Source organism: Convolutriloba macropyga, chromosome 3, assembly GCF_964194025.1.
Source record: "Convolutriloba macropyga chromosome 3, txConMacr16.3, whole genome shotgun sequence".
NCBI lineage: Eukaryota > Metazoa > Xenacoelomorpha > Acoela > Convolutidae > Convolutriloba > Convolutriloba macropyga.
The window spans coordinates 20,224,133-20,240,644 of NC_134470.1; the positions used below are offsets into that span (position 1 = coordinate 20,224,133).

A 16,512-nucleotide genomic window follows, 5' to 3' on the forward strand; every position below is an offset into this window, starting at 1 on the left:
TAACTGGTTGGAACAAAAGACGAGTTGAGTTCATTGTTGTACCCCCTTCACAATGGACACTATTTGGCAAAAAAATCAATAGCCTTTTCCTCCAAATTTGTTTTATTAAATACAGGAGCTCCTATTAAAACCAAATGAGTGAGCATTTAAAAATATATTTTTTCACCTTATTTTATCTGTAGGATAGTTAGATCTAAACTCATGTGTTTAGATCCAGAGACCATTCAAAGGGTTTTTGTTAACGTGGGTGCATAGTACCTATCCTCATTCAATCGAACGTCTACCGTGAACTCGAAAACTAATGCAGGAAGACTATATTGCCCAGGAAGTAACTAACCACGAGAACAGTATAGCCCCACTTGGTTTCTTCAAATTAAATTCAAAGACGCTTAGAGTCAGCTCCCTCTAGACCCGATCAGAAGCAAGCAGTGTAAATTTAACATTGTACACGGTGAAACCAACGACTAATCCAGATTTTTAACTGATTTTAATGGCCTTACAGACTCAAAAGCTCTATATTTCTTGTAAATATCTGTAAATTTTCAGATTAATAGCGACTATAAATACCTGTGAACTTCTGTAATTTGAAAACATTTTAATTTAAGTTAATAAAACAAAAAACTCTTGATGCTCGTGCTCAGGAAGATGACGATGCCCAGACCAACGCCAAACGGCCAGCTTTAGATCAGCAGTATGCTGAATCCTGTACAGCGGGGATTATGTTTTTACGGCGAAAAGTCGCGCAGAGATGAAAGAAGAAAAACTGAACATCAATGGTAGAGTTTTGGACGCACCTTATTTTATCTGTAGGATATTTAGATCTAAACTCATGTGTTTAGATCCAGAGACCATTCAAAGGGTTCTGGTTAACGTGGGTGCAAAGTGCCTATCCTCATTCAATCGAACGTCTATTGTGAACTCAAGAACTAATGCATGAAAACTATATTGCCTAGGAAGTAACTCCCGCGAGAACCGTATAGCGCCGCTTGGTTTCCTAAAATTAAATTCAAAGACATTTAGAGTCAGCTCCCTCTAGACCTGATCACATCCAAGCAGTGTAAATCTAACATTGTACGCGGTGAAGCCAACAACTAATTCAGATCTTTAACTGGGTTTTTTGGCCTCACAGACATAAAAGAACAGAAATTCATTTGGCAGTTGACAGAAAGTTACCTATTCACCGCTAAACTTACACTTTTTTGAGACAAAACATGGACCCGAGATTCATATCTTGCGAGGTTCTTCCCAGGTTGAGGTTCAGACCAAAATTGAGCTATGACCAGACCCATTCTAACGCACACCCGTGTGTTCCCAGAGCGAAATTACAGGGTCTGGACAGCAGTTCAAGCGCAAAATTATCTGGGCCATGGCCTGATTTAGGTCTGATCAGAGGTCAATTTGGTCTGGTCAGAGGTCACTTCGGTCTGGAAGGTCTAATCATAGGTCACTTCGGTCTGAACGATCTGATCAGAGGCAGGTTCGGGTGCACTTGAGTCTGATCAGAGGCCATGTCGGGTCTGAGCAATTTTCTTTGCCTTTTTTTCTCATCTGAGTAGGTGGTTATGGCTCTGCCTCGAGCCAAAGAAAAAGATATCTGTTCAGACCAGAGACTCATTTGCAGTCCCTTGCCTCCTATCAGAACGATCTGGACAAAAGGGTCCAATCACTATCGAGTGACCGGTCCCTTTATAAAAAAGGAATAACAACTGTAGATGCAGACGTTTCTTAAGAATAACTGTCAAACTACATCTATGGTGCTTCATCTAAGAAGCTTGCAAGTATCAAAATTACCGATTATTGGGCTTATACCTGATATGGACTGCACTGACGATCAGATTTAACCAAATTTGCCAAAATCGGAGATAGTTGTTGAACCTTTAACTTTGGAATCGCAGATGTACATGAGTGTTTGTTATTTTCTTTAGATGAGAAGCATACTGGCGAACTGCAGTTGCTTCTTCTTTGCTGATAAACTGGGATCCGACTCCTCTTCTGTTTGTCAATTGTCCTTGTCGAGGCCTGAACAGAGTTTTAAATCAGAAATTGGAACTTTTCCGTTTGTACTCTCCTCAAAAAGTTTGTTGCGAGATCCCCCCTCCCTCACGCCATCAATAAATATAGATGTCCTACGAGAAAAACGGTCAGCGTTAATACACCATAGGTCAAAGGTCCATTCAAATAACAACATCATCAACTGTCCAATATTACTGTGGCCAATAAATGTCTGCAGGAGCCGTGTGTCTAAATAGTGCCCTGACCGAACTCCAAATCAGTATCAGTACTAGGCACGTCTAATTACAAGTCAGTCTGAAAAGCCTTGGAGAAAAGTTGCTTGGATAGCACTTTCAAGGTGATTCCCAAGTCAAAGTCGACTTTATACAAATTTTCAATTAAAATTTTTGAAATTCGAAAATTTTTGTTTTACTCATGATGACATGAGTGAATCTATTAACCAGTTTTCACGGAGGTTAACGATGAATGTTTAAGCTGGAGGGTTGTGAAGTGGAAGACACTAAAAATAATCGATAAAATTTAACAGCCATATGGTCAAAAGTCATTTGGATTAAAATAAGTTGACGACACGCGATCACGACGCGAGATGACTTCATCCGCCAGTAATTTCTCCTTTCGTTTTCATTCATGTTTTGGAATAAAGCCTCTAGTGCCATTATTGACCTCAATCTGTGACAGTTGTATAAATATGGAACACATTACCAAAGACACCAAACATTAGGGCATTATTTGTTACGTAGTAAATTTTAGCCAATCTGAATCGAGTATTTCTAAACTTTATAATCTATATATTAATTCTAACTCGAATGCTATAGCACCATGTTTAAGCGCCTATCTTCACATGTTTTAGCGTCCCTTAAACATGCAGCCTAGCGTAATGCATCCATCCTATACCACCATGTTTAAGCGCCAATCTTCACATGTTTTAACGGTCCTTAAACATGCAGCGTGATCTGTGACTTGGTTTTATGTGTGTGCGTGCGTGGGTCCGTGAGCGTGCATGCGTATGTGTGTGTGCGTGTGTGTGCACGTAGGCATTCAAATGACCATTTTGCTCTTCGGTTTTGGGACGTTCAATTCGTTTTCGAACGTTTTATTAGTTTTCGAACGTTTGCTTGCTTTTCAAACGTTCGATTTGTTTTCGAACGTTCTTTTAACTTGACCGCTTACGTCTATGTGACTGTGTTTGTGTGTGTGTGTGTTTGTGACCTTCAACTGATAAAATTTAACTGGCGTTAACCATGGCTTGGAGTACAATCACTGAATTTTATCCTTGTGCGTTTGTTTGTGAACCTGTTTGCGCGCGCCTGTGTGTGTATGTATGTGTGTTTGCGTGTACGCGTGTGAGACCTTGAGCTGTTGACATTTAACTGAGGTTAACCGTTACATTGAGTTGCTTTAATGCAATACTGATTGTTCTTTTTACATATTACGATTCCTTTTTGCATATCCCAGATGGCCAACGATTTGGTAAGCCTCCATTGGTGATTAAAATTAATTAGGGCGGGCAGGTCTGAACTGGTCTAAAGGTTTGTGAGGTTTTGCTCAGATTTTTTTCCTTTTCTCAGACTCTTATCCTGCAATTCAGTTATTCAGTTATAGCAATTGTTCATTCGTGTTTGGGTGTTGGACTTGGAATTTATAGGTAATTTGGGAGTATAAAATGTGATCTCGAAAGATGCGATGTTTCTTCGAAAAATTAGGATTTAATTTTCATCCGCTCTTCGCCTGTTTTACCGCACCTTAAACCAGTAGATTAATATTTTATATGAGTTGCGCTCTGCCAGCATGTAGAAGTTTGTTATCTGTACAAGTCTCAGCGGTACTTAAAATTGCAAGATAGCTCAGCCAATTAAGTCTTTAATAAAAAAAGAATTGGTGTTACTTGGCGTAATATACTAAACCAAACACATCGGTAACGTAACGTAATACCTCTGGCTGTTGAAGGATGGGCATGGCTTACAGCCCGAGCTGGTACGAAAAAATCTCAATTTTAAACCTTTTGTTTAAATGATTTTCTTGCAATGCTTTTGCGGGCCTGCTAGTAAGAATTAAATACGTTCTAATATACGTAGAAAGTTCCGAAAAAGTTCATTTAACCTAATTTCAAGTAAATATAACCACGATATGTATCGATTAAGCTGATTTTCGGCTTAATAATTTTAGGTTATCTAGACAATTGTTGGATGAATACAAACTGATTTGACATCAATGACATCAGACGAAAAAACCTGTTAAATGAGCATCAAAAAATCTTGCCGTCTAAGTTTCACTTGTCACATCGAACTTGATAATGCTTATACGTTGCTTTATATATGCTAACAATACGTTGATATGTATCGTTTCTTGATAAATTGAAGCTTTCGGAAGAGTGTTTTACACCTTCAACATTGGTGCCGCTCTGTTATCGAACCATTTATAGTTGGTGCTGAGACCGGCTTTTAGCCTAATTGTTATACTAAACATATTAAGAAGATATCGGATATGAGTGCAGAACCATCGACTACCTCTGCTAACAAAGGTGCCGATAGATCTTCCGCGAGCATCTACTAATGCTCTTGCAACTGCAAAAAGTGCATCATCAATAGCAACAGCGACAACCAACGGACCTCAACCCATCAGTAGCAGGGCTAAAAAGAACAAAAGAAGAAGCGCTAAGAACATCTGCAGGGGGCCCCAAAAGTCATTGAAGGACGAAAGCGGTGCTTCTACAGTGACTTCGACGACGAATAAGCGCTTGGTGAGAACGGTGGTGCTTACGTGGGCGGAGGCGTTGGAGCTACCCTGTTTGATCCCCTCTACGGCGTGGAGAACCTGCAGCGTGACTTTTTCCTCAGGCGCAAGATGGATCCTAAAGGATACCTTCCCATCTCACTCTTAGCCTCCTTCCATAGAACACAGGCGCTAACATTGGAGATGAGTGAGATAATTGGAGCGATAGAGAACAGCGACTTCGACTTCACAACATTATAAACATAACCAGATGCAGATGTGCGTTACCCGGCTGCAGGAAGAAGGTTTCAAAAAACAGTAAGACGGAAAAAAAACTTTTATATTTCCCATTAAATTCATAATTCCATCACAAAATTTAGACGGCAAAAAAACCCACCCCTGAACTATTTTTGAATATCGCATGGGGGAAAAATTATCTACTTGTAAAAAAAATAGGTAAGGCCCCCCCCCGCAAACCTGACATTTGAGTCGAAAAAACACCGATTTTGAAATTTTTTGGTAGATTTACCAAAAATTCGAAAAAATTCATACGGTCGGTTCGTATAGCCAAAAATAACTTCTGATATCGAAAAAATTGAGAGAAAGTAATGCTAAATTGTTCAATTTTGAAAATTTTTTGTCAGTTTTGAGGCAATTCAAAAAAAAAAATAGAAAATTATTACCGAGTATTGATAAACCGTATTTTCGAGCATAAAAGTGTCCAGTTTAGTGGATTACCGTTCCGTATTCAAGAAATTGCAAAAAAATGACCAAAAATAGAAAAAAATTGGACAAAAGCATATTTTTTTGATAAATTTGTCAAATATCAATCTCTCCAACAAGAAGGTTCGTTAACTGAGTGAAACTCAATACACAGAAAAAGTTGTGAAAATTTTCACAACCTACGGCCTACAAAAAATTATCGAGTTCCCATAATTTTTCTCACCGCTCGTTTATGTACCGTTTTTCGTCCGCGTCCTTTTCGTCCTTTAACCTTTCAATTCTCCGTGTTCCGTTTTTCTTTTCAATAACGTGGCTCTCCAAAAACGTTGCTTTCCGTTTTCTTCCGCTACTTCTCCGGATTTTGATGTAGTATGTCATATGTGATGAAGTATGTTGTTGTTTTCGCTGTAGTATGTTGAGTATGCTAGTATGCTGGTTTGTTGTTTAGGTCTTAAAGCATGTTAGGGTGTGACTTAAGTTTATTCTCGAGTTACGGCTGGATTGTCCTTTAACTTTTCAATTTTACTAATTTACTAGCCCTCCGGTTGTAGTATATTGACTTTGCTGCTGTATGTTTGTGTGTACCTGTATGACTGCTAGTTAGTTTGGTCTCTTTGCCTTCTAGGTTGTGACTTAAGTTTATTCTCGAGTTACGGCTGGATTGTTTCTTGAGTTTTCCAACTGTCTTAGTCTGCAAATACACTATTGTAGTTTATTCATTTTTGCTGTAGTTTGTTTAATACCGTTAGTATGCTGATTGTTTGTTGTGGTTTGGGTTTTGCTAGGATGTGACTTAAGTTTATTCTGGAGTTACGGCTAGTAAATTTCTCCACCTTTTCATCCTTTTAGTGTACCACTGCATTGCCGTAAATTAATTTCTTGTTTTATTAAGCCCCATAATGAACGATGCTAGATTGTCTTGCAGTAGCTTTTCTCCTTCTTCCTAGGGTGTGACTTAAGCTTGTTCTGGAGTTACGGCTAGGTTGTTTGGTTGAGTTTTTGCTGTGGTCTGCTAACATAGTTCTTTCCGACCTCATTTCCCGCCCGTTCTTTCCCCACCGTCCCGTTTCGTTGCGTTGCGCGTTTTTCGCTCAACTTCCCGACTGTTCCGTTTCCGTTCCGTCGCGCACTGCTCGGCCAACTTCTCGCTTGCCCCGTTTCCGTTGCGTCGCGCGTTGCTCGCTCGACTTCCCGTTCGTAACGTTTCCGTTTCGTCGCGCGTTGCACGCTCGACTTCTCGTGTGTCCTTTGTCTCCCTGCGCGTTGAGCGCATAGCGTTCAGCGCTCCACTTCTGTTTTTATCGGGCACTGTGTGCTCGAAGATCTTTTCTGCTCTTTGAGCGGTTTGTTTTACAGACCGACTACAGTGTGCTGTGATTTGTGCTTTTTGCGTTGGGTTTATTTTGCGTGGATTTGTTTTGCTTGGAGTGTGCATATAATAGATAATCGTTTGCAGTGGTAGTTTTGCTGGTTTTTGGAAATAATAACATTGAGATGTCCAATAGTCTTGATCAAAAAGTCCAAAAAATGTACGCAGCCAGGTCAAAGCGTGAGGCTGAATTGCATGCTATACATGAAAATATTCTTCATTTTTTAAATATTTAAAGTAGGCGAGTGAAAGTTGAACGCCTAGTAACAAAGTGCAACGACGCATTATGACTGTTGTAGACAAAAATGAGGACCTGATTGCATTTTCTGGAAAAACGGAGGATCCAAGTGCTCTTGTTCCTTCATTAGAGTCTTACTTGGAGGCAAGGACAACTAAGAACCACAAAATACTCGCTTCAGCACGAAACTACATCAACTCTACTGATGATAAAGTGAGCGAGTTCCAGGAACCAAGGGCTTCCATTTATTCTAGAATTCCCTCACTTATGACCTCGTCAAAAAAATCTAGTCAGCGTAAACATGATTACATAATTGCTAAAATGAAGCGCGAAGAAATTGAGAAACAGAATGAGGCAGCCATTCGCCTTGCTAAACAAAAAAGCAAATGCAATTAGATGAACTGGAGGAAAAGAACAAGAAACGGTTGGCAGAGGCAACTCTGCAAGAATTTGAATTGTTGGACGCCGTTTCTAAAGGTAGCCAATCTGAAACAACTGCAAGTGCTAGGAGCTCAATGAGAAGTGAAAAGGCTGTCCAAGACTGGATCAACACCTCATTTGCTTTAAGTGTTAACAATGGGGATAAAACTAGTGAATCAGATGCTATTATTGACCCTCCAGAATGTCTTGGCTACACCAACGGCAAAACAGTGGAAGATCAGAACACTGAAATTTCAAGGCATTCTATTCCAAAAATTGTCGAGGCAATTACATTTTAAGCAATGAGACCTGACAGCAACTCGATCCTTATTATACCCCACCTAAAAAGTTTTGCTGCTGCTAAAACACAGGCGTTGTACCAGGCGCACCGACGCTCCAAAAATTCCTATCAAATTGTGGATTTTCAAAAATACTCAGTGGCGCTTTAAAACAGGCGATGAGCCTTAAGCGGCTACTCGGTTTGGTGCTCCTCAAAATGGACTGATGAAATTTGTAATGTAAATTGTTCTTGAGTACTAACCGAAACCGAATTTATTATTATTGATAATTAATTTATTAATAAAAATGTGGAAAGTGGTTTCAAAACGACCCATTTGTCGGATTAAATGATGGACAGGAGACGGGCAAAAATTCCAGTAACCGTAAATAAAAAGTTATGGGCTGGAAGGTTAAAATTTGAGAACAGAGTGGGTGTTAATGGAAAAAGATGAGAAATGGGGTCTTTCCCTTTATAGCCCCCGGCCATGAAATTATAGCCCCCACGGGTCGAGGATTTAAGGTGAATTTTCGTAAGAAATGCGATGAATGCGGTGAACTTTCGTAAGAAATGCGGTTATTGCAATGAATGCGGTGAAAATAAATATTTCACCACATTTCACCGCATTTCTTATAAAAATTCACCGCAAAATTCACCGCATTTCTCACAAAAATTCACCGCATCGACTGTTTTGGTAAATTAATGTAAGAAATGCGGTGAAAGTGGTGAATGCGGCGAAAAAAAATAATTCACCACATTTCACTGCATTTCTTATAAAAATTCACCGCAAAATTCACCGCATTTCTCACAAAAATTCACCGCATCGACTGTTTTGGTAAATTAATGTAAGAAATGCGGTGAAAGTGGTGAATGCGGTGAAAAAAAATAATTCACCACATTTCACCGCATTTCTTACAAAAATTCACCGCATTTGCTTTCCAACGTTTACTCAATATGATTTAAATTCACGAGAAATGCCAAGGTAGTAAGTGACAGTTGGGGCAGTGGAGTAAGCAGCTGAAGGCATGAAGGAGGTCAGAGGATCGAACCTGTGTGGGGACGATTCTTTTTTGTAAGAATACTGAGAACGCGGTGAAAAAAAATAATTCACCGCGATTCACCGCATTCACCGCAAAAAGATGTAAGAAATACGCGGTGAAAATTATTTTTTTTCACCGCATTTCACCGCATTTCTTACGAAAATTCACCACCAAACCTCGACCCGGGGATGTCCTACGAGAAAAACGGTCAGCGTTAATACACCATAGGTCAAAGGTCCATTCAAATAACAACATCATCAACTGTCCAATATTACTGTGGCTAATAAATGTCTGCAGGAGCCGTGTGTCTAAATAGTGCCCTGACCGAACTCCAAATCAGTATCAGTACTAGGCACGTCTAATTACAAATCAGTCTGAAAAGCCTTGGAGAAAAGTTGCTTGGATAGCACTTTCAAGGTGATTCCCAAGTCAAAGTCGACTTTATACAAATTTTCAATTAAAATTTTTGAAATTCAAAAATTTTTGTTTTACTCATGATGACATGAGTGAATCTATTAACCAGTTTTCACGGAGGTTAACGACGAATGTTTAAGCTGGAGGGTTGTGAAGTGGAAGACACTAAAAATAATCGATAAAATTTAACAGCCATATGGTCAAAAGTCATTTGGATTAAAATAAGTTGACGACACGCGATCACGACGCGAGATGACTTCATCCGCCAGTAATTTCTCCTTTCGTTTTCATTCATGTTTTGGAATAAAGCCTCTAGTGCCATTATTGACCTCAATCTGTGACAGTTGTATAAATATGGAACACATTACCAAAGACACCAAACATTAGGGCATTATTTGTTACGTAGTAAATTTTAGCCAATCTGAATCGAGTATTTCTAAACTTTATAATCTATATATTAATTCTAACTCGAATGCTATAGCACCATGTTTAAGCGCCTATCTTCACATGTTTTAGCGTCCCTTAAACATGCAGCCTAGCGTAATGCATCCATCCTATACCACCATGTTTAAGCGCCAATCTTCACATGTTTTAACGGTCCTTAAACATGCAGCGTGATCTGTGACTTGGTTTTATGTGTGTGCGTGCGTGGGTCTGTGAGCGTGCATGCGTATGTGTGTGTGCATGTGTGTGCACGTAGGCATTCAAATGACCATTTTGCTCTTCGGTTTTGGGACGTTCAATTCGTTTTCGAACGTTTTATTAGTTTTCGAACGTTTGCTTGCTTTTCAAACGTTCGATTTGTTTTCGAACGTTCTTTTAACTTGACCGCTTACGTCTATGTGACTGTGTTTGTGTGTGTGTGTTTGTGACCTTCAACTGATAAAATTTAACTGGCGTTAACCATGGCTTGGAGTACAATCACTGAATTTTATCCTTGTGCGTTTGTTTGTGAACCTGTTTGCGCGCGCCTGTGTGTGTATGTATGTGTGTTTGCGTGTACGCGTGTGAGACCTTGAGCTGTTGACATTTAACTGAGGTTAACCGTTACATTGAGTTGCTTTAATGCAATACTGATTGTTCTTTTTACATATTACGATTCCTTTTTGCATATCCCAGATGGCCAACGATTTGGTAAGCATCCATTGGTGATTAAAATTAATTAGGGCGGGCAGGTCTGAACTGGTCTAAAGGTTTGTGAGGTTTTGCTCAGATTTTTTTCCTTTTCTCAGACTCTTATCCTGCAATTCAGTTATTCAGTTATAGCAATTGTTCATTCGTGTTTGGGTGTTGGACTTGGAATTTATAGGTAATTTGGGAGTATAAAATGTGATCTCGAAAGATGCGATGTTTCTTCGAAAAATTAGGATTTAATTTTCATCCGCTCTTCGCCTGTTTTACCGCACCTTAAACCAGTAGATTAATATTTTATATGAGTTGCGCTCTGCCAGCATGTAGAAGTTTGTTATCTGTACAAGTCTTAGCGGTACTTAAAATTGCAAGATAGCTCAGCCAATTAAGTCTTTAATAAAAAAAATTGGTGTTACTTGGCGTAATATACTAAACCAAACACATCGGTAACGTAACGTAATACCTCTGGCTGTTGAAGGATGGGCATCGCTTACAGCCCGAGCTGGTACGAAAAAATCTCAATTTTAAACCTTTTGTTTAAATGATTTTTTTGCAATGCTTTTGCGGGCCTGCTAGTAAGAATTAAATACGTTCTAATATACGTAGAAAGTTCCAAAAAAGTTCATTTAACCTAATTTCAAGTAAATATAACCACGATATGTATCGATTAAGCTGATTTTCGGCTTAATAATTTTAGGTTATCTAGACAATTGTTGGATGAATACAAACTGATTTGACATCAATGACATCAGACGAAAAAACCTGTTAAATGAGCATCAAAAAATCTTGCCGTCTAAGTTTCACTTGTCACATCGAACTTGATAATGCTTATACGTTGCTTTATATATGCTAACAATACGTTGATATGTATCGTTTCTTGATAAATTGAAGCTTTCGGAAGAGTGTTTTACACCTTCAACATTGGTGCCGCTCTGTTATCGAACCATTTATAGTTGGTGCTGAGACCGGCTTTTAGCCTAATTGTTATACTAAACATATTAAGAAGATATCGGATATGAGTGCAGAACCATCGACTACCTCTGCTAACATAGGTGCCGATAGATCTTCCGCGAGCATCTACTAATGCTCTTGCAACTGCAAAAAGTGCATCATCAATAGCAACAGCGACAACCAACGGACCTCAACCCATCAGTAGCAGGGCTAAAAAGAACAAAAGAAGAAGCGCTAAGAACATCTGCAGGGGCCCCAAAAGTCATTGAAGGACGAAAGCGGTGCTTCTACAGTGACTTCGACGACGAATAAGCGCTTGGTGAGAACGGTGGTGCTTACGTGGGCGGAGGCGTTGGAGCTACCCTGTTTGATCCCCTCTACGGCGTGGAGAACCTGCAGCGTGACTTTTTCCTCAGGCGCAAGATGGATCCTAAAGGATACCTTCCCATCTCACTCTTAGCCTCCTTCCATAGAACACAGGCGCTAACATTGGAGATGAGTGAGATAATTGGAGCGATAGAGAACAGCGACTTCGACTTCACAACATTATAAACATAACCAGATGCAGATGTGCGTTACCCGGCTGCAGGAAGAAGGTTTCAAAAAACAGTAAGACGGAAAAAAAACTTTTATATTTCGCATTAAATTCATAATTCCATCACAAAATTTAGACGGCAAAAAAACCCACCCCTGAACTATTTTTGAATATCGCATGGGGGAAAAATTATCTACTTGTAAAAAAAATAGGTAAGGCCCCCCCCACAAACCTGACATTTGAGTCGAAAAACACCGATTTTGAAATTTTTTGGTAGATTTACCAAAAATTCGAAAAAATTCATACGGTCGGTTCGTATAGCCAAAAATAAATTCTGATATCGAAAAAATTGAGAGAAAGTAATGCTAAATTGTTCAATTTTGAAAATTTTTTGTCAGTTTTGAGGCAATTCAAAAAAAAAAATAGAAAATTATTACCGAGTATTGATAAACCGTATTTTCGAGCATAAAAGTGTCCAGTTTAGTGGATTACCGTTCCGTATTCAAGAAATTGCAAAAAAATGACCAAAAATAGAAAAAAATTGGACAAAAGCATATTTTTTTGACAAATTTGTCAAATATCAATCTCTCCAACAAGAAGGTTCGTTAATTGAGTGAAACTCAATACACAGAAAAAGTTGTGAAAATTTTCACAACCTACGGCCTACAAAAAATTATCGAGTTCCCATAATTTTTCTCACCGCTCGTTTTTGTACCGTTTTTCGTCCGCGTCCTTTTCGTCCTTTAACCTTTCAATTCTCCGTGTTCCGTTTTTCTTTTCAATAACGTGGCTCTCCAAAAACGTTGCTTTCCGTTTTCTTCCGCTACTTCTCCGGATTTTGATGTAGTATGTCATATGTGATGAAGTATGTTGTTGTTTTAATTGTAGTATGTTGAGTATGCTAGTATGCTGGTTTGTTGTTTAGGTCTTAAAGCATGTTAGGGTGTGACTTAAGTTTATTCTCGAGTTACGGCTGGATTGTCCTTTAACTTTTCAATTTTACTAATTTACTAGCCCTCCGGTTGTAGTATATTGACTTTGCTGCTGTATGTTTGTGTGTACCTGTATGACTGCTAGTTAGTTTGGTCTCTTTGCCTTCTAGGTTGTGACTTAAGTTTATTCTCGAGTTACGGCTGGATTGTTTCTTGACTTTTCCAACTGTCTTAGTCTGCAAATACACTATTGTAGTTTATTCATTTTTGCTGTAGTTTGTTTAATACCGTTAGTATGCTGATTGTTTGTTGTGGTTTGGGTTTTGCTAGGATGTGACTTAAGTTTATTCTGGAGTTACGGCTAGTAAATTTCTCCACCTTTTCATCCTTTTAGTGTACCACTGCATTGCCGTAAATTAATTTCTTGTTTTATTAAGCCCCATAATGAACGATGCTAGATTGTCTTGCAGTAGCTTTTCTCCTTCTTCCTAGGGTGTGACTTAAGCTTGTTCTGGAGTTACGGCTAGGTTGTTTGGTTGAGTTTTTGCTGTGGTCTGCTAACATAGTTCTTTCCGACCTCATTTCCCGCCCGTTCTTTCCCCACCGTCCCGTTTCGTTGCGTTGCGCGTTTTTCGCTCAACTTCCCGACTGTTCCGTTTCCGTTCCGTCGCGCACTGCTCGGCCAACTTCTCGCTTGCCCCGTTTCCGTTGCGTCGCGCGTTGCTCGCTCGACTTCCCGTTCGTAACGTTTCCGTTTCGTCGCGCGTTGCACGCTCGACTTCTCGTGTGTCCTTTGTCTCCCTGCGCGTTGAGCGCATAGCGTTCAGCGCTCCACTTCTGTTTTTATCGGGCACTGTGTGCTCGAAGATCTTTTCTGCTCTTTGAGCGGTTTGTTTTACAGACCGACTACAGTGTGCTGTGATTTGTGCTTTTTGCGTTGGGTTTATTTTGCATGGATTTGTTTTGCTTGGAGTGTGCATATAATAGATAATCGTTTGCAGTGGTAGTTTTGCTGGTTTTTGGAAATAATAACATTGAGATGTCCAATAGTCTTGATCAAAAAGTCCAAAAATTGTACGCAGCCAGGTCAAAGCGTGAGGCTGAATTGCATGCTATACATGAAAATATTCTTCATTGTTTAAATATTTAAAGTAGGCGAGTGAAAGTTGAACGCCTAGTAACAAAGTGCAACGACGCATTATGACTGTTGTAGACAAAAATGAGGACCTGATTGCATTTTCTGGAAAAACGGAGGATCCAAGTGCTCTTGTTCCTTCATTAGAGTCTTACTTGGAGGCAAGGACAACTAAGAACCACAAAATACTCGCTTCAGCACGAAACTACATCAACTCTACTGATGATAAAGTGAGCGAGTTCCAGGAACCAAGGGCTTCCATTTATTCTAGAATTCCCTCACTTATGACCTCGTCAAAAAAATCTAGTCAGCGTAAACATGATTACATAATTGCTAAAATGAAGCGCGAAGAAATTGAGAAACAGAATGAGGCAGCCATTCGCCTTGCTAAACAAAAAAGCAAATGCAATTAGATGAACTGGAGGAAAAGAACAAGAAACGGTTGGCAGAGGCAACTCTGCAAGAATTTGAATTGTTGGACGCCGTTTCTAAAGGTAGCCAATCTGAAACAACTGCAAGTGCTAGGAGCTCAATGAGAAGTGAAAAGGCTGTCCAAGACTGGATCAACACCTCATTTGCTTTAAGTGTTAACAATGGGGATAAAACTAGTGAATCAGATGCTATTATTGACCCTCCAGAATGTCTTGGCTACACCAACGGCAAAACAGTGGAAGATCAGAACACTGAAATTTCAAGGCATTCTATTCCAAAAATTGTCGAGGCAATTACATTTTAAGCAATGAGACCTGACAGCAACTCGATCCTTATTATACCCCACCTAAAAAGTTTTGCTGCTGCTAAAACACAGGCGTTGTACCAGGCGCACCTACGGGCGCAAATGAATCAAACAGGCCAACAAGGCACGGCGCTTCCAAGCATAACTAACCAAGGAACCACAGATAGTCACCCGCCATTTGTACATGCCCCAGGGGCTTCTTCACCACCCATTCATCACCCGTTCGACTACAAATAAATTAAAATAAATCGTCCGATTTTTTTTTCACACGCACAACTTCAAATTTCAGAATCCAGGGGACCTGCTACATCAATTCTGCCCAAGAATAATTTGGCCCAGCGTATATGCTCCCGACAACAAATTAATTTTGTTCCCCGAGCACCAAACGCCACTATTCCTTTTCCGACAACAAATCATCCAGCCGCCGCAATAAACGTTCCCTTGCACCAAAGCGCCCCACCAATCCAAACACACAACAGCACAACTCCGAACACGCTCAACTTAATGACCTTCCAATTCCGAACCCAGTTTTTCCTAACCTCACTGCTCCCATCCCACACGCCCCTTTGATCAATTAGCCTTCCGTCCACAACAGTTTTCAAAATAATACGTACCATGTATACAAAGTTGTACGTTCCGTTGCTCCTCCTGCAAATATGCCTAATATTTCTCTTGGCCAACACTTTGTGCCAAATACGAGTCATTGGCGTTTTCCGCAGCACAAACCGTCATTAGTCAACCAAGACATTACTACCGTTAATAATGTTGCTCCAAATGTACAGGCACACATTGCACCATCAGTTACCAATTTTCCACACCAAATATATTCGAATTCATCCCTTTTGATTGATGGGCAATCACCATCAGGCACACAACAGGTAAACCCGACCGCAACTACTAGTAATGTTGTACCTGGTCTATGCACTCCGGTTTTTCAGCCAACATACCCTTTTGTTGGACCCACACCGTTGAGTTGGAGTGGTCCGCAGGTGTCTGCACCTGCCTCTCCGATACCGGACAATGCGTCATTGATTAGGGAGTTGGCTGATGCAATAACCAGCAAGAAAAATGACCCCTTGCCTTGGAAACCTGCTCAGTATAATGACGATCCATTACAATGGCACGAGTTGTATGGTCAATTCAAAAGCGCGATTGACTCGCAATCGCTCACTGATGACGTTAAATTGACATACCTTAAGACACTCGTCAACGGTAAAGCACAGATTGCAATTGCCGAGTTTGCTTACTGTGGTTTAATGTACAAGGATGCACTAAGGACTTTAGAACGTAAATTTGGCCAGCCACAGGCAGTCGTAAGTGCACACTTGGATGAACTAAGCAATTTTCCGCCTCTTAAAATGCACAATAGTGATAACATCATTAACTATTCTGCAGCCATATCCACCTTCGTTGGAGTTTTCAAGTCACTATCATATGATATGGACTTGATGAGCGCTTCCCTACTTAACCAAGCGGTAGAGAAGTTACCACCAAGCATGAAAGAGTCGTGGTCGCTCTTTACGGTTAAGAAACACTGGGTTAAGCCTACCCTCCTTGACTTTAACGATAGGCTTAAGGAACAAGCTGAGGCCCATGATCTTATGAAACAAAGCGCAACCAAGGCAAGGCCTGAAGATAACAGCAGTTCAGTAACCAAGGCCAAAACAGCCTCAAAAGTGTTTGCATCAAATCCACAACAAAGGGAAACAAAGAAGCAAATGCCATCTTCTTCCACAAACACCTACTCTTGCTGCATTGTATGCAAAGGTAACCACCGGCTATGGGAGTGTCGAGTTTTCAAGGAAAAGACTCCAACCCAGAGAGCTAAGTTGGTGGCGGATAACAAACTTTGCTTTTCGTGCTTACGGCACAAGCACACATTCCGC

The 16,512-nt window shown here is 40.1% G+C and overlaps 1 protein-coding gene across 2 annotated transcripts in view; it reads right to left on the reverse strand.

The window, feature by feature from the left end:
* The window catches only part of LOC142336041 (uncharacterized), an 89,795-nt gene that overhangs the window by 64,657 nt on the left and 8,626 nt on the right, over positions 1-16,512 (reverse strand). For both annotated transcript variants that reach the window (XM_075384535.1, XM_075384534.1), the window contains exon 2: positions 1,810-2,019. In XM_075384535.1, coding sequence (XP_075240650.1) covers positions 1,810-2,019 — 210 coding nt within the window. The remainder of the gene's footprint in view (positions 1-1,809; positions 2,020-16,512) is intronic.